Source organism: Mus pahari, chromosome 6 (genome assembly GCF_900095145.1).
Source record: "Mus pahari chromosome 6, PAHARI_EIJ_v1.1, whole genome shotgun sequence".
NCBI classification, from domain to species: Eukaryota; Metazoa; Chordata; class Mammalia; order Rodentia; family Muridae; genus Mus; species Mus pahari.
In genome coordinates this window covers 11,492,884-11,507,944 of record NC_034595.1, presented here as the reverse complement: position 1 = coordinate 11,507,944, position 15,061 = coordinate 11,492,884, and the positions used below count along the sequence as shown (strand labels likewise).

Below are 15,061 nucleotides of genomic sequence, written 5' to 3'. Positions count from 1 at the left end.
CCACTAATATCCTTACTAAATGGTTTCTTGGGCCTCTACATGGAGTTGTTAAGGGCACACTGAGATGGAAGGAGATAACAGATGAATACCCAAGATTCTTAATTCCCTAGTTCTTTGTCAACTCTCCACCAATGACAATGACACTGGGAAGCGTATGTGATGGTTCTCACAAGAATCAGTGTTTGTTACTAAAAGGCTTAACTTTGGGTCTTTAGCACCTCTGGACCCCTGACTTGGGATGTTGGGGTGAGTCATATGTAAAGTATAGCAAGGGCTTTTATGCAGCTCAAGCAAACCAACCTAGATGGCATGGGTCAAACTCAGGATGTTAGCCTCCTGGGACCCTAGGCCCTCATTTAACTTAAACCTCACGGACTTATTGAAAAAGGAAAGGGATAAAAAATGAAGCTAAGAAAAAAACAACAGATATTTTCTCTAGGCCTACTCAGGACAAGGAACGGGGTCAAGTGGAAGTTATCAACTTGCTAACTGAACCTGTGGGGAGAAATGATGGTGATGAGATAGGAGGAGAGGAGGGTGGAAAGAGAGAGAGGGGCCTGATTCTATAAAAGCATATCCAAGCCCATGTACTTCCAGACTGGATATGCCACTGTCACAGAAAACCACTGGCAGCAGGAGCGACAAGAGCTTCCCCAAACTCTTCGGCATCCTGCTGTGTGGGTCTGGATGCTCCGATGTGCGGTGGAGACTCTGAGACTCACCTCCACATGTCTGAACGGAAGCAGCGTGTAGACCATTTGTGTGAATTGTGAGCTTCTGTGCAATTCCAAAGGGAGATTTTTGCCATTCCACAGAGTGTGCTCTTAGTACACGAGGAAACTCCACACAGGGAAGTGTGGGTTCGATTAGCATTCTGTATTTCAGTACACGTTGGCACAGTCATGTTGGGGCCTTTTTTTTCATGGGGCTGTTGGGGCTGTCACCCAAGGAAAACTATCTCCCCCTTGGATATGGAAACATCACAACACCCTCCCCCAAAGTTGGTTTCCATTGAGGCTGAGCAGCTTCCTCCCCAAGAGAATGTTATTCACTGTGTTAGAATTTATACTGGGTATTTCCACGCCCTGAACCCAGGCTTGCAAGAGTCTCCGAAGGACTTACATCCCCCAGTTTATTCAAGTTTCTCCATTGCTATGCAACAGTCTGCTGCTGTCTCTGGCTCACACGGAGCCTGTAGACCACCTGCACTGTGCCCTTGGGAGAAAAGATGAGGTACTGCAGCCACCTTAGGAGGCAGTTCATGGTCTGTTCTGTGGGCTGAAACCCCAATTTTAATATTTAATGTTCCAACAGTTTTCTTTCTGATTTGGCCATCTCTAAAATGGTACAGGAGGGTAATGTCTACTTTATAAGCTTCTTGCTAGAGTTAAATTAGATGATGTATTTTTTAAAAGAATTTCATGAGGGCTAGAAAGATGGTTCAGCAGTTAAGAGTCCTTTCTGTTGCTTGAGAGGACCCAGGTTCAGTTCCCAGCACCTATATCAGGCAGTACACATCACTAGCAACTCCAGTTTCAAGAGACCCAACTACCTCTGGACTCCTCGGGCACCTTCACACATGTTGCACATAGACTTACACCTATACACAGACATAAAAATAAATAAAATTTTAAAAGCAGTTTGTGGGGGCAGTTCAGTGGATAAAGTACACTGGCTCTGCATGGAGCCCTGAGTTCACATTGCCAGCACCCATGTAAAGAGCCTACCATGGGGCACACATCTGTACTCCTGTGCTAGAGGGCAGAGACAGGCAGATCTCAGTGGCTGGCTGGCCAGTCTAGCAAAATCAGGGAGCTCTAGGTTCAGAGAGAAGCTCTGTCTCAGAAAAACAAATAGAAGATAAGAAAGAGACATCTGACATCCACTTCTGACCTCTACAATACACACAAAGGCAAAGGCAAGTGCATCTACACATATATGTATAGGCACATGCACACATACATATTCACATAGATAAGGAATATGTTCACACAAGCACACAGGTAATGCATACATGCACACACATACACAGGTACACACACAACACACATACAAATAACACCAAAATGCACACACATAACACATGTATACACACATGTACACAGAGAGCACACATGTACACATACCACACACACGTACACATACCACACACACATGTACACTCATGAGGCACACATCCACATTGATAACACACATCTACACACACAACACATAGTCATGCATACAAATAACACAAAAATGCATAACACGTGTAACATGTGTGTACATGACACACACATACTTGAATATGCACATACATGCATCAGATAACATGCATGTGCACACACCACACAATGCACACACACATTTACATATAATACACACATACGCATGGACACTGATAATACACACAACACACACATATACATACATACCCAGATAATACACTCATGTATACACATAACACATATTCACACAAATAACATACATGTGTGCACATACAATACACATATTTGTACACACAGGTACACACAGATAATGCACATATACAAACACCACACACATGCACACAAATACACATAGAACACATATGTACACACACATACATACTTCAGTCTTTCACCAGGCTCATGCTGCCAACTGACTTCACTTCTTGCTTTTGCCTTTTCCTTTCTCACATTACTTGTTCCAAATAAATAGTAAGCAAAAAAAATAAACAAATGTCCATGGCCTTTGGGAAGATTACGTTGTTAGCTTCAATGTTACTTAACCCACTCTCCAAACCTTGTTCAAGTGACTGCTCTTGGGGTCAGGGGTGGGGTTGTTGCTCCACACGCCTTGAGGCTGGTTTCCATGTCTCACACGTGAGGTCATGGCCACTGCCCTACGTGTTTCATTCACAATAATTGTTCACATGCTCTCCCAAATTCATCCCTGACTCTGAGCAACTTTGTGTTTAATTGAGGCCAGCACCTAACCCGAGGGCTTGTTAAAGGTACAACGGTGATCACTGAATTCCTTCCTCTCACTCACTTTGCTGCCAGAAGCACTCGTTGGTTCTTAGGGTCTAGATAGCTGTGTGAATATTCCTAGAGATGAAAGGGCCAAGAAAGAGAAAAGACACTGGCCAAGGATGGAGCCGCTCTTCTTTTGATGGGACACAGAGCCTTCTAATCTCATGGATTAGTCTCAGGCCTGACTTCATAGATTCAGTTGAGGCACTGTACCCAATTAGTAAACCACACTGGATGCTTCCCACAGATGGTCATGCAGCAGACATCCTGGATGACCTGGGTGACAACTGACCTTTCAAACACTAAGCTTGGGGCTGGGAGTGGAGGCACACACTTTTAATCCCAGAAATCCAGAAGCTGACAAGTGGGTCCCTGGGGACTCAAGGGCAGTCTGGTCTACAGAGTGTGTTCCAGGCCAGACAGGGCTACGTCATGAGACACCCACCCCCTTTTAAAACTAAGCATCCAAGGGCAAGACCTTCCTTCTGGTTGTCGACAGCATCGGTAATTCCCAGGGAAGAGACCCTCCACAGAAACTTGCTGAGTGAGCAGGCGAGTGGGCCCTCAGCTCCCAATCCCGGCTGTAGAGGAAGGGATTTCAGAGTTGAAATGGAAAACAGAGCTGCCCTATGCCTTTTCAGCAGCGTAGACAAGAGCTGAGGCCTCCGAATGAACAGCACCCCCATGGCAACCGTGGACCAACGTGCTTCACTTTCCTAGTCTTCAAAAGCAGAGATAAACTCCTGCGCCCGTTTTATAGAGAAAAAAAAAAAAAAAAACTCTGAGGCTCAGACTCAGGACTGAGCAACACCCAGGGACCCAAGTAAGTACAGATGTGAAGAGTTATTCTCTTCCCCTTTATCTCCAGAGGGACTTCGGGCATGTTACGCTCTGGGGAAAGATCACGAGTGTCTCAGAACCCCTGAGAATTCTGGGAAAGGGCCAAGAGAGGCAAAGTTTGCTGAATCCGGAAAGCGTTCAGACTAAGCCAAAATGTACTGATTGTAGCCACAAGTCCACCATTGCTGTTCTCTCTCTCTCTCTCTCTCTCTCTCTCTCTCTCTCTCTCTCTCACACACACACACACACACACACACACACACACACACACACACACACAACTCATAGTGATAAGACTTGCAAAATTTCCCCCCACAGATGTTGACCCCCCCATTCCTGAGACTCCCCAACAACTCCTCAGATCCGCGGGATGAACTCCGTCCCACAACTGAACAGGTTTACCTCCTTATCTGCTCAAGAGAACACTGAGGGGTCCCCTAGATCATTCTCGAAAGCCACCTTGGCTGTGGCTGAGATTACTGAAGCCTACTTGGAAGGGGTAGCTCCCATGTCAGCTACTATTGGCACTGTGCTCAGAAAGTGAGTCCTTTCATGGAGTCAGCTGTCCCTCAGGCATGCAGGGACACTGGTCCTGCAGAGGCAGAAAATGTGACAACTGCTGCAATCGGCCAGCAGCAGTCTATGGGAGTGCTTGAGTGTTCTCTGGAGCAGACACTTGTCAACAGTTGAAGCAGCCCTTTATCCAGTGACACAAAACACCCTCCAGCTCCATGGCACCATTCGGAGCAAACTCAAGACAGACAGTCGTACTGCCCTGACACTGACTTTAGAATCCGTGAGCAACTCCACTAGCCATCAAAATGTGCACACACTGCGTGGAAAGGGAAGAAAAGAACAAACGGCTTCCTTGAGTCCAAGGATCAAGTTCAAAGACAGCCTCAGAAGCCAAGTTGTATACGCACAGCTCTCTCCCTAAGGCATAATCAGAAGAGTTTGAGAAAGGGGGTCTCCGAGCTACTGAGTCTACATCAAATGTCCCTAAAATGAGAAAGGCCTGCATGCACTTTGCCATTGAAGACTCCACCGTCCAAAGGCATTTGAAAACGTTTTCTTACATCAGCCGCTTCCAAAACATTACACAGTATTTCTCCAACAAATTTATGTGTTTCCAGGGAACTTTTGGAGCACAGGGGAAAAAGTACTTAGGTGAAAGAATGTCTGCAGATTCTTTTGTGCCAACATTCTAGCAGACCTCCTTTAATTTGCCATTATTTCATAGAGCGCCAGTAACCATTCCCTCATCCGCAGAGGAAATATATAATCCAGCTGTGGTGGCTCCAGTGAAAACCACATCTGTGGAACACTGGCAGAACCGGCAAAGCCTCTCCGACTGAGGCAGTGTTAGACAGCGCTTGTCCGAACCCAAGATGCACATGGTACAGTACTCTGTAAGTGCAGAACTTTGCCAAAGCCGGAAGCTCTTTTGTATGCCGAGCCAATGGTTTTCAGATAATCCACACCCATGAGGAAGAGACTCTCCTGAAATATTACTTCCAATCCCCAGCTGTCAGACGCCTCTGCCCTCTCTAGGGTGGTGGCCTGTGTCAGAGCCCCTGTTAATGTCAAACAGAGGAAGAAAACGGGCACTCCTGGATTCTGGGGGACATTCTACCACTCAGCTGGCTGGATGGCTGGATGGATAGCTGGCTAGGAAGAGGAAGATAGCCACCCATGGGTCACCACTCTCTCCCTTCTCTGGAGTTGGAAGGCAACGTGCTTAAGGGCACTGGGTAATAATATTCCAGGAGTTCCCGCAACACACACACACACACACACACACACACACGGACACCCCCCCCACCCCACCCCCCGTTTAGTCTATCCTTAAAGCTCGCGGCAGCAAGCATCTTATTTCTAAGCCAATTTTCCATGTTCAAATCTTCCTAGTCCCAAGTGTGCCCTCAAGGGTTTAGTCTACAGACATATAAAAGGCAAAAGGCAGAGTCGCCAAGCCTGGACAGACTTTCACCCCAGCACAGGGCCCGAGGCTATCAGACTGGCATGTCCCTGGCCCTGAGCCTACAGGTCCCCGTCCACCCCAGACAATAGAGCAAGAAAATGAAAAGTGGACTTACTGCTATGGCTTGCAGCCTCTCCTTGTGCAGTTCCACCTCTGCCATCCTGGAGAAGGGCACACGGGCAGGGGAAGAAGGAAGAAAAACAAAACACACACTGTAGTCACCCAAGGAGATAAAAGGGCACCCGTGGGGAGCTCAACTCGACCCCGGGGACAGCCTAAGGGCGCGTGGGGTCTGCTCCTGGGGGGCGGGCAAAGCTGCGCGCACGGCTGGCTCAGAGCTCAGCCTTGGTCTCCACCGGCGCGGCCGCCTGGCTGCGCCCCAGCGCCGCCGCGAACTGCAAGATCCCAGTCTCAACCGCCACCTCCACCACCGGCCGCGCCAGCCGGGAACGTGGGCCGCCGGGAGCCTCCGGGAGAGCGCGCTCGCCGCGCTAGGTCCCCGCCCTGACGTCTCCGCGCCTCGCTCCGCCCCTGGGGTGTGGGGGACCCGTGGCTGCCGCCGTCGCTCGCGAGTGGGGCACCTGGGGCGCTTGTGATTAGCGAGCTGGGAGGTTGGGGGGCGCACAGCTGGTGCACCTTGGTGGCCGCGCGCGCTGCGCTCAGGGTCTAGACAAGACCAGGCGGCGCCTCTGCTCTGAGCGGAGATGCCAGCAGAAGGGGCCTTTGGCAGAACGCGAGCCCCAGCACGTGTCCTTACAGGCCGGCTATGGCCACCCACTATCCCCAGTGCCTTCTAGCTGGCTCCAGATGCTTCCACCTGGGGACATTTCCAACAGATAAATGCTGTCTTATCCACGTGCTTCGGACAGTAGGACCCTCAAGGGCAGAGTTTATCACCAGATAGGCCACCCTTCTGGTGACACACCAACCTTAACAGCTCAGAGTTTGAAGCCCTGGGTGTCCTGGACAACTAAATCACTCTGAGCCCCAGTTTACTTATCTGAAAAAAGAGAAGGATTGCAAATGACCTGGCAGAGACATCCTTAAAAATGATTGTGGCTAGGAGCATGGGGAGATAACTCAGTGGGTAAAGCACTTAAGGATAAGGATTGAAGTTTATATTCCCAGCACCCACATAAAAGCCAAGTGGTGATGGGAACCTCTGTAATATGAGGGAACCCCACGAGCTTCAGGTCAGGCACTAAACTCTAAGCTCCTCTGATGACAGGGACGTGATGACACAGGCCCCAAGAAAACACATGCTAACAAGAAATGGTCCTTTCCCATATAGCTATGCATTTAATAAAGGCACCAAACGGAGAGATGGGTGATGGAAGGTAGGAATCCAGCTCAATTGCCCAGTGCTCGCCTAGCCTATATTGAGCCAGTCAGACTCTCGTGTGGGGGCAGGAACGATGTCGACAAAGAAAGTGAATGAACTTAAAGTCACCAAACTGCATACTTTAAAATGACTAAAACAGTGAATTGTCTACTAATTGGTATTTAACACCAATTAGTTTCCACAAAGAGGGATGGAAGTGGAGGTAAGGAGGGAAAGGGGCCTAAGTGACTCTTCAAGGGCCACCGTTTGTGAAGATCTGATCGTTAAAACGGAAGAGTTAGGGTTGGGACACCGTGCTCAGTGCCATCACCTTGCTAGTCACGGCTAAAGAGCTGAGAGTAGCCAAGATGAGAAATCAACCAGGGAGAAAGTCAGCCAAGGACACAGAGGAAGTAGAAGATCCAAAGAGCAGAGGGAAAACTGGGGGACTTACTCCAAAGCCACAGCAAGAGGACAGGAAATGGTATCGGGGTCATGTGCTTCTGTGTGGTTCAGGACAAAGTAGGCTGAGGAGAAGCTGTAGGCTTCAGGACTGAGAAGCGGAGATCAGTCAGTCCAGAGCAGGAACCGCTAAGGAGGCATAAGAAACTATACAAGGTGGAAAGTGTGCTGGAGCATCAACTACCTTTTCCAGATCTTAGGAAGGGTAGAAGGAACAGGAAGGTAGTCAATAGAGAGAAAGGTTTTTCGATTAGAAAAGATATAGAGTGCCTGGCTATCAAAGGGAATATTAGACTCGAGAGATGTTACAGCAAAGGAAAATACACGTTAGAAAGGGTGGTCTCAGGATGGACCAGAGGGCATTCTTGTTAGCACCTTGGAATGGAAGAAGAAGGCAGCAGAGAAAGAGGGAGGAATGGGGAGGGACAGGAAGAAGAAATTGTGAGTTGGAATTCTACAGAATAGCTGGGGAGCTTTGCCCTAGTTGGGCTGGCAACTAAGTGATTGACGATGATTTAGAAAGGAACTCTGGGCAATGGGGGACCCTAAAATATGGATTCTGGGATTGGATTGCTCAGTAGTTAAGAGAAGTGGTAGCTCTTCCGGGGGTGGTGGTGGGGAGCATATCCAATTCCCAGCACCCACATGGCAGCTCATACCTCTCTGAGACTCCAGTCTCAGGGAATCTGATGCCCTCTTCTGGCCTCTGTGAGCACTGCACACATATGTTACCCAGACATATATGAAGACAAATAAAATATAAAAAAGAAAAATTGGACCCTAAGCAACCATCTGCATTAGGATTTCATGACCACATGCACGGAATTAAATTTCTATATGGCAAGCTGAGAACTACAGATGGACTTTGAGTCATTTTGTTAATGAAATTTACAGGACCAAAGTCTCATGACCAATTGTGCATGCTTCCTCAGTGGTTTTAAAGCATCTGGACCCACTACCATGTGACTATGCTCAATCAGAACTGAGGATTGTCAAAGCAGGTACATCAAGTAGTCAAAGAAGGGAGGAAGTTAGGATGCCTGACATTGGGTTCAGGCCAGTTAGGAAGCGAGGCAGACATAGATTATTTTTAGCTGCCCAACTGGTGAACCCTTTCCAATCTTTGGGAGGGTTCCCACATTTAAACCATATGAGAAGCAAGCCACATCTCATCACAGAAGTGGGGAATTGCCAGACACCTGCTTCCCCAGATCTGCCGGAAGCTATGCATGGCCTGCAATCTGAATTTAACCAAACACGTGCACGTACCAAGGAGTTTGAAGACAGCATTTTTGAGAATTTCTCAGGCTGGTAGCTTATTTTTGGTCTTGTCCATGACCTAAGCCTCGTCTATAGATTCCTCAACTATTCTTCAAGCAACTAAATGCAATGTGAGTGCCGTTCTTGTCTTCATTTATCAACCAGAATCCACTTTAGTTGCTTGTAACTAAAGACCCCCCAGTGAAACAGAAGATATGTTAACTGGATGGCTGAGGTTCAGCCAACAAGCAGAAGGAGAATATTTTCTCTCCTAGCACTGTTCCCTTCCTCTCTAAATTCTAGCATTTGGAAACCACTGAACCCACCATAAACACAGACATTTATAACCCAAATTATGTCTATTTTTTAAGACAGGGTCTCATGGAGCCCAGTCTAGCCTCAAACTCACTATGTAGCTGTGGCTGGCCTGGCTTTACGTACCCTTCAGCTTCTCTCTCTCTGCTGCTAAGATTCCAGGCACACACCAGCATGCCTGGAGCATGGGATCTTAGGGATCCAAAACTGTGAATGCTAGGCAAACACTCCACCAAGTAAGCTGCACCCCAATATACATTCACGTCACATCTAGTCAATACTAGGTATTAAGTGATTGCGTGACATTACAGAGGTTTGACAGTCCAGTGCCATAGCTATATTAGCTACTATTTTTCTTCCAAACATTTAATATTTGGTATTATATATTACAGTGGTGCATAATCTGTGTCACAAATCAGTAGCTCTTGGGGGGATATTAACTTGTGCTGCACAGCACGATCCAGGTGGTGGGATCGTTTCTTTGATAGATGTGGCACGGTAAAGCATCACACAGACTGAATACAGAATGTTAGATATGCAAAACAAATGCTTCGCTGATAGAAGTTTCAGGAGTCTATTTTAGGATAAGAATCTTTTGGGGACTGCAAATGAGTACAGGCTATTTTCCCTGTGGGGAAAACAGGAGCTTGGTAAGTCAAGAGAGAAATGACTTTCCAAAGCCCATCCTTTCAGAAAAAGTCAATGTCCTTTGAGGAGTCGCTAGGAGTGTGAAATTTATTAGCAACTTGAAGGTTTCCTTACACAAAAGGTGATTCAAAGGGCATGCCAGCATCTCCTAAAACATTTGCCTTGACTCTCTTTTGAATGAGCTCATTTAAGATTATACATGGTCATTGAAAGCATATGTAATATGTAGGATGAAGATATGGAAGGGGAAGGGGATATGAGAGTAGAAAGGATAACGGGGTGTGCGCACAATGAAAGTGCACTATACAAATGCACGGGCATGTCATCATCAAGTCTCTTCATATAATTAGTATATGATACCTTTTAAAATACACAACGGTTACACAGCATCCAAAGGCGGTAAACCGCACTTGGTACCCCATTGGCGCCTGTGGTTACCAGCACGTTGATGGACCTTCAAGGATGTGCTGCTTTTCTCTGTGGATTCAAATGATAGAAACACATAGGGAGTCCCCGCCGAGCAAGAAGACAGAGAAAGGTACAGAATGCCAGAGTGCGAGAGGAAGTTGGCTGGAGCTACTTTGGCACAACTGGAGACCAAGGTTTCTGCGCAGCAGATTTGGTGGGAGATATGTCTAGGCATGAACTTTGCTGTCTACTCGACGGCTTCCTCTTCTACTGGTTGGCTTTGACAAAGGCACTCTCATTTGACTGTTGTGAGTTGCTAGAGCGAACCGGGGTGGCATAAAGAGCATAAACAGGAATTAGTGTTGGATGTTTAAGAATCATTCACATGCACTTTAAACTCCAATGTATTTACAGACAGTAGTACACTATTTGTAAGTCAGCTCAGAGTAGTCTTGTTAATAAAAGCTTTGGAAAGTGAAATTCGGAAGTAGGAGGTGGGCATGACACATAATAGACATGAGTAGTAAAGCCAAGTAGGAATCCTGGACATCTCATAAGGATGCTGTGAGGAAGAGGATAACAGATGTCGAGGACTTGTATGGACCACTGCTGGTGCTCCAGATGTGGTGGGTCTTAAGGACTCAGCGCAATCATTGCTACAGTCAAAGGCCCAGAGACCAGATGGATTCAATAACTTGATTTTATCCCAAACACCATTTTAATGCATTTTTAAATGAAAAGATTCTTTTTTATTTCATTTTATGTGTGTGAGGTTTTGAATGCATGTGTGCCCACGTGCCACAGGAGTGCATGTATCTCCAGAAGCTAGAAAAAGACATCAGAATCTCTAAAACTGAATGGTAGTGAGCTATCACATGAGTGTTGAGAACCAAATGCAGGTCCTTAGAGTGGAGAGTGCTCTTAACCAATAAGCCACCTTTCGAGCTCCAGAAATTTCTTTCCTGGATTCTCCTTCTAATGATTAATCTATGCCTATCATATCATCATCTTTTGGTATCAGTTAACTTAATAAATGTATATAAGAAGATACTTTAATTTTTTTCTTGCCTCCACCTTCTGAATGTGGATACAGTGTGTGGTACCGTCCGTCTCTTTACATGGTGCTGATGACTGAACCCAGGGCTTTAAGTATGTTAAGCGAGCATCCTACCAACTGAGTTACATCACCAGCCCTGGAAAAGAATTCTTTTTTTTTTTTTTTCTTTTTTTAGGGCTTGTGGCTTATATCTCAATTTATTCACATTTTGACAATTTCACATATACATACAATGTATTTTTCTTTTTTTATTTATTATTATTTTCTTTATTTACATTTCAAATGCTATCCTGAAAGTTCCCTATACCCCCCCCCGCCCCTGCTCCCCTACCACCCACTCCCACTACTTGGCCCTGGCCTTCCCCTGTGCTGGGTCATATAAAGTTTACAAGACCAAGGGGCTTCTCTTCCCAATAATGGCCGATTAGGTCATCTTCTGCTACATATGCAGCTAGAGACTCGAGCTCAGGGGGTACTGGTTAGTTCATATTGTTGTTGCACCTACAGGGTTGCAGTCCCCTACAACTCCTTGGGCACTTTCTCTAGCTCCTCCATTGGAAAAGAATTCTTAAGTGGTGATAGACTAAGTCCTAGGAGAAAATAATCATTTCTGGCTATTTGGGGAAAGGGTCCAACTCTATGTAGTGCTGATTCCAGGTTTAAGGGTGAATTAGTTACAAACTAGAAAGATCTCTGGAAAGGTCAGGTCTGCCCTAGGCTGGTGATCTGATGCCACTAGACACAGTTGGGTCACTGGCTTCACAGAGAGCTTAGAAGCCAGTCCAGTTCGTCCTAGCACAATGCCCATGATGTGCCCTGTCAGCACGGAATCCCTTTTTGTAGTGTGGTCATCAACACTTTCATTATTATCCATGATTCCATAATGCCCCATGCATTCTACAAGTCAGCACTGCTGACCAGGGGAGAGATTTCCTGCAGGTTTGGCAGCGGGGAGATGGTGGCCTGCCGCTGCAGTTCTGTCCGATCCAATGGCTGGGGAACCGAGAGTGAAGCTGGGAATAGCCTAAGCTCTGCACCCACCACCAACAGAGCCTGTCTCCTCTTGGTGCCCATTTCATTCAGAGGAGTCAACCAGACAGTCTCCAAAGCCACTCCTTAATGATGCATAACCACAGCCTCCTGGCCAAGTTATCTTTCCCCAGGGCAGTCTGGAGTAGAAAGACATGAGACAGACCCTCATGCTAACTGCCACTGAGTATGACCACATACCAGCCACTTCCCTGATCTAGACAACAGGGGTGGGTTCTTCATTTGTAGACTGGGAATAGGGCTAGCCTGTTCCCTACCTGCTTCTTGCTAGTACTGCAGGATAAAGGACCAGAATGAAAGATTAAGATTCCAAAGTCAGTGGCCTAGTTAGCTTTCTATGCTGTGATAAAATACCATAACCCAAAGGAGCTTGGGGGACAAAGGGGTTTATCTTATCACAAACTTCCAGGTCATGGCCCACCGTGAAGGAAAGTCAGGGCAGGAGCTCAACCAGGGCAGTACTGGAGGCAGGAACGAAGGGAGAGATTGTGGATGAATGCTGGTTACTGGCTGGGCTCCCATAGCTTGCTCTTCTTGCTTTCTTATATTACCCAGGGCCTTCTACCCAGGTGTGGATCTGCCGCCATCTGACTGGACCCTCTGTTATCAATCATTAGCCCAAAAAATGTTCCCATAGACTTGCTTACAGGCAATCTGTCGGAGCCATGTTTTATTTTCAGTTGAGGGTCCCTTTCTACAAATAACTCTAGCTTGTATTAAATTGACAAAATTACTAACCAGCACAGTTAGTGACTTGGGGATATGATGACTACTGGGGGCATGTCCGTGCAATTGCCTAGGCTCCATCCAGTAGGATAAAAGCCTATGCCTTTACACAAGACAAAAAGGTGTTTTGAGCTCTGGATAGGTCTCTGAGCTCTGAAGAACTGAACCAGGAAAGGGAAATTATCATGGGCACCTGGGGCTTTCTTTGACTCCTAGATGACCCCTAAGTCATAAGTAACTAAAGACGAATCGCCCTGCATCCTGGTGTCCATGTTCAGTTAGCTTAAGGGAAGGCAGAAAAGGCTCTAGTGGTCTGAGGATGTGATTGGAGAAACAGAGAAAGGCAGGGGAAGAAACAGAAAATCTTGACTGTGTTTTGGGCCCGTTGTGTGTGTGCCAAGCCTATATTTGAATGCTTTTTGGCATGCGCTTGCTCCCACGTGCTCTTCTTTCTGCATTCATTCAAGGGCTAAATTTATCCCACTAGAGGGAAGGCATACTTGAGGAGGTGGGGAGAAAAAGTTGTAGACACAAAGGCAGCTGCTTGTTGGGGAGCCAGAAGCACCAGGGAGCTCCCTGGAAAAAGGGCAGGGAGCCAGTACTCAGAGGGAACCTTCCCCACACCCTGAGCACAGGTCCCAAGCTGACCTGACAATGGAAGGCTTCTGTGCTCTTCCCTTCTACGAGAGAGAGATATGAGCAGGAATCAGACTCCAGATCTGGAGAAAGCAATTCCCAGACTCCTGTGAGTTCCCAAGTCTGGCCCAGCCCTCCAGTAAATGGAGATTCTGCAGCTCTCCAGGCCTCCCCTGGGACACCAAGGTTGCTGATGAAGAGCTGATCTCTCTCTCTCTCCCTCCCTGTTGGAAGTACCACTGCAGTTGTTTGAGGAGCAGCTTGGTAGGATGGGTGCACAGAAGGAGAACGCTGCGTCCCGCTGTGAGGGTAGACTAGAACAGCTGTGCAGCCACTACTGGGTAGAAGATAGCTGAGCCATGTTGGAGCCGGGGAGCCTCCTGTGGTTGTTTTGTGGTTTCCCTTCTTGGCATCCTGTTCCCCACTTTGCTCTCTTAATTCCTTACCCCTCACTCTCCCCAAAGCCATCTTCTGCTATAGCATCTTGGCAAATGGGCAGGGCAAGTCATTGCAACAGGTAGCATTCCCTGTGACCAGCATGCTCTCTGTTGCAGCTTCAGCCTTTCCCATAGAACAGGTATCGGCTTTCTGTCTCAACTCTGCCTCCATATTTTGTGAAACATCCTTCTCTTTGTTAAGATAAGTGAGGGCAGGGTTCCCAAGACTCCCCTTTGTTTTAACCTCCACTAAGCCACCAAAGCCTCTCCCCAGAGTTTCCCCCATATTTGGTCTGCAGTACCCTCTCCTCCTCCCCAGAGAACTTGACACCTTCTTCATCTGTTTGTAGCACTCCAAATTTGGTGCTTTCTCATACCATGAGCTATGCCTGGAATGTAGCCACCCCCTCCTTCTTCTAACTTCCCAAGTCTCCTCTTGTTAACTTCACAGAGTTCCCGAAATCCCGCCCACTCAGGGGATGTCTGTCTGTCCCTTGGGGAAGAAGTGGTTATCCCGCCTAATTCCTAACATAATGTGCCACTGGCAAACTCATGGCTCCACTTGTCATTCCTTCTTAACTCCAAGAACCATAAAGTCACAGCTTTGAGGGAGATCTTGTCAGGATCTTGTCCCACAAGCCACTGTGATGGTTGTTCATAAGTAAGAAAGCTACTTAAGCTAGGAAGAGCCATAGATTAGACAAACAGAGAGAGAAAGAGGGAGAGAGAGAGAGAGAGAGAGAGAGAGAGAGAGAGAGAGAGAGAGAGAAAGAGAGAGAGAGAGAGAGAGAAGTGTGTGGGGGTTTGCATGCCACAAACTGTATGTGGAGCTCAGAGGACAACTCAACGGAGACAGTCTTGTCCTCTCATGTCACATGAGTTCCAGGACTAAACCTAGGCTGTAAGCCTTGCATGATCCAGAGTGAA

General features: G+C 47.1%; 1 protein-coding gene across 4 annotated transcripts in view; it reads right to left on the bottom strand.

Moving 5' to 3' along the window:
• The window catches only part of LOC110322765 (paralemmin-2), a 328,271-nt gene that overhangs the window by 193,305 nt on the left and 119,905 nt on the right, over nt 1-15,061 (bottom strand). For 2 of the 4 annotated variants that reach the window (XM_029539778.1, XM_021199503.2), the window contains exon 2: nt 5,930-5,975. In XM_029539778.1, the coding sequence (XP_029395638.1) occupies nt 5,930-5,975 (46 nt within the window). Of the gene's footprint in view, nt 1-5,929; nt 5,976-6,395; nt 6,460-6,571; nt 6,582-15,061 lie in introns of those variants that run through there. The other 2 variants (XM_029539780.1, XM_029539779.1) reach the window with 2 other exon arrangements.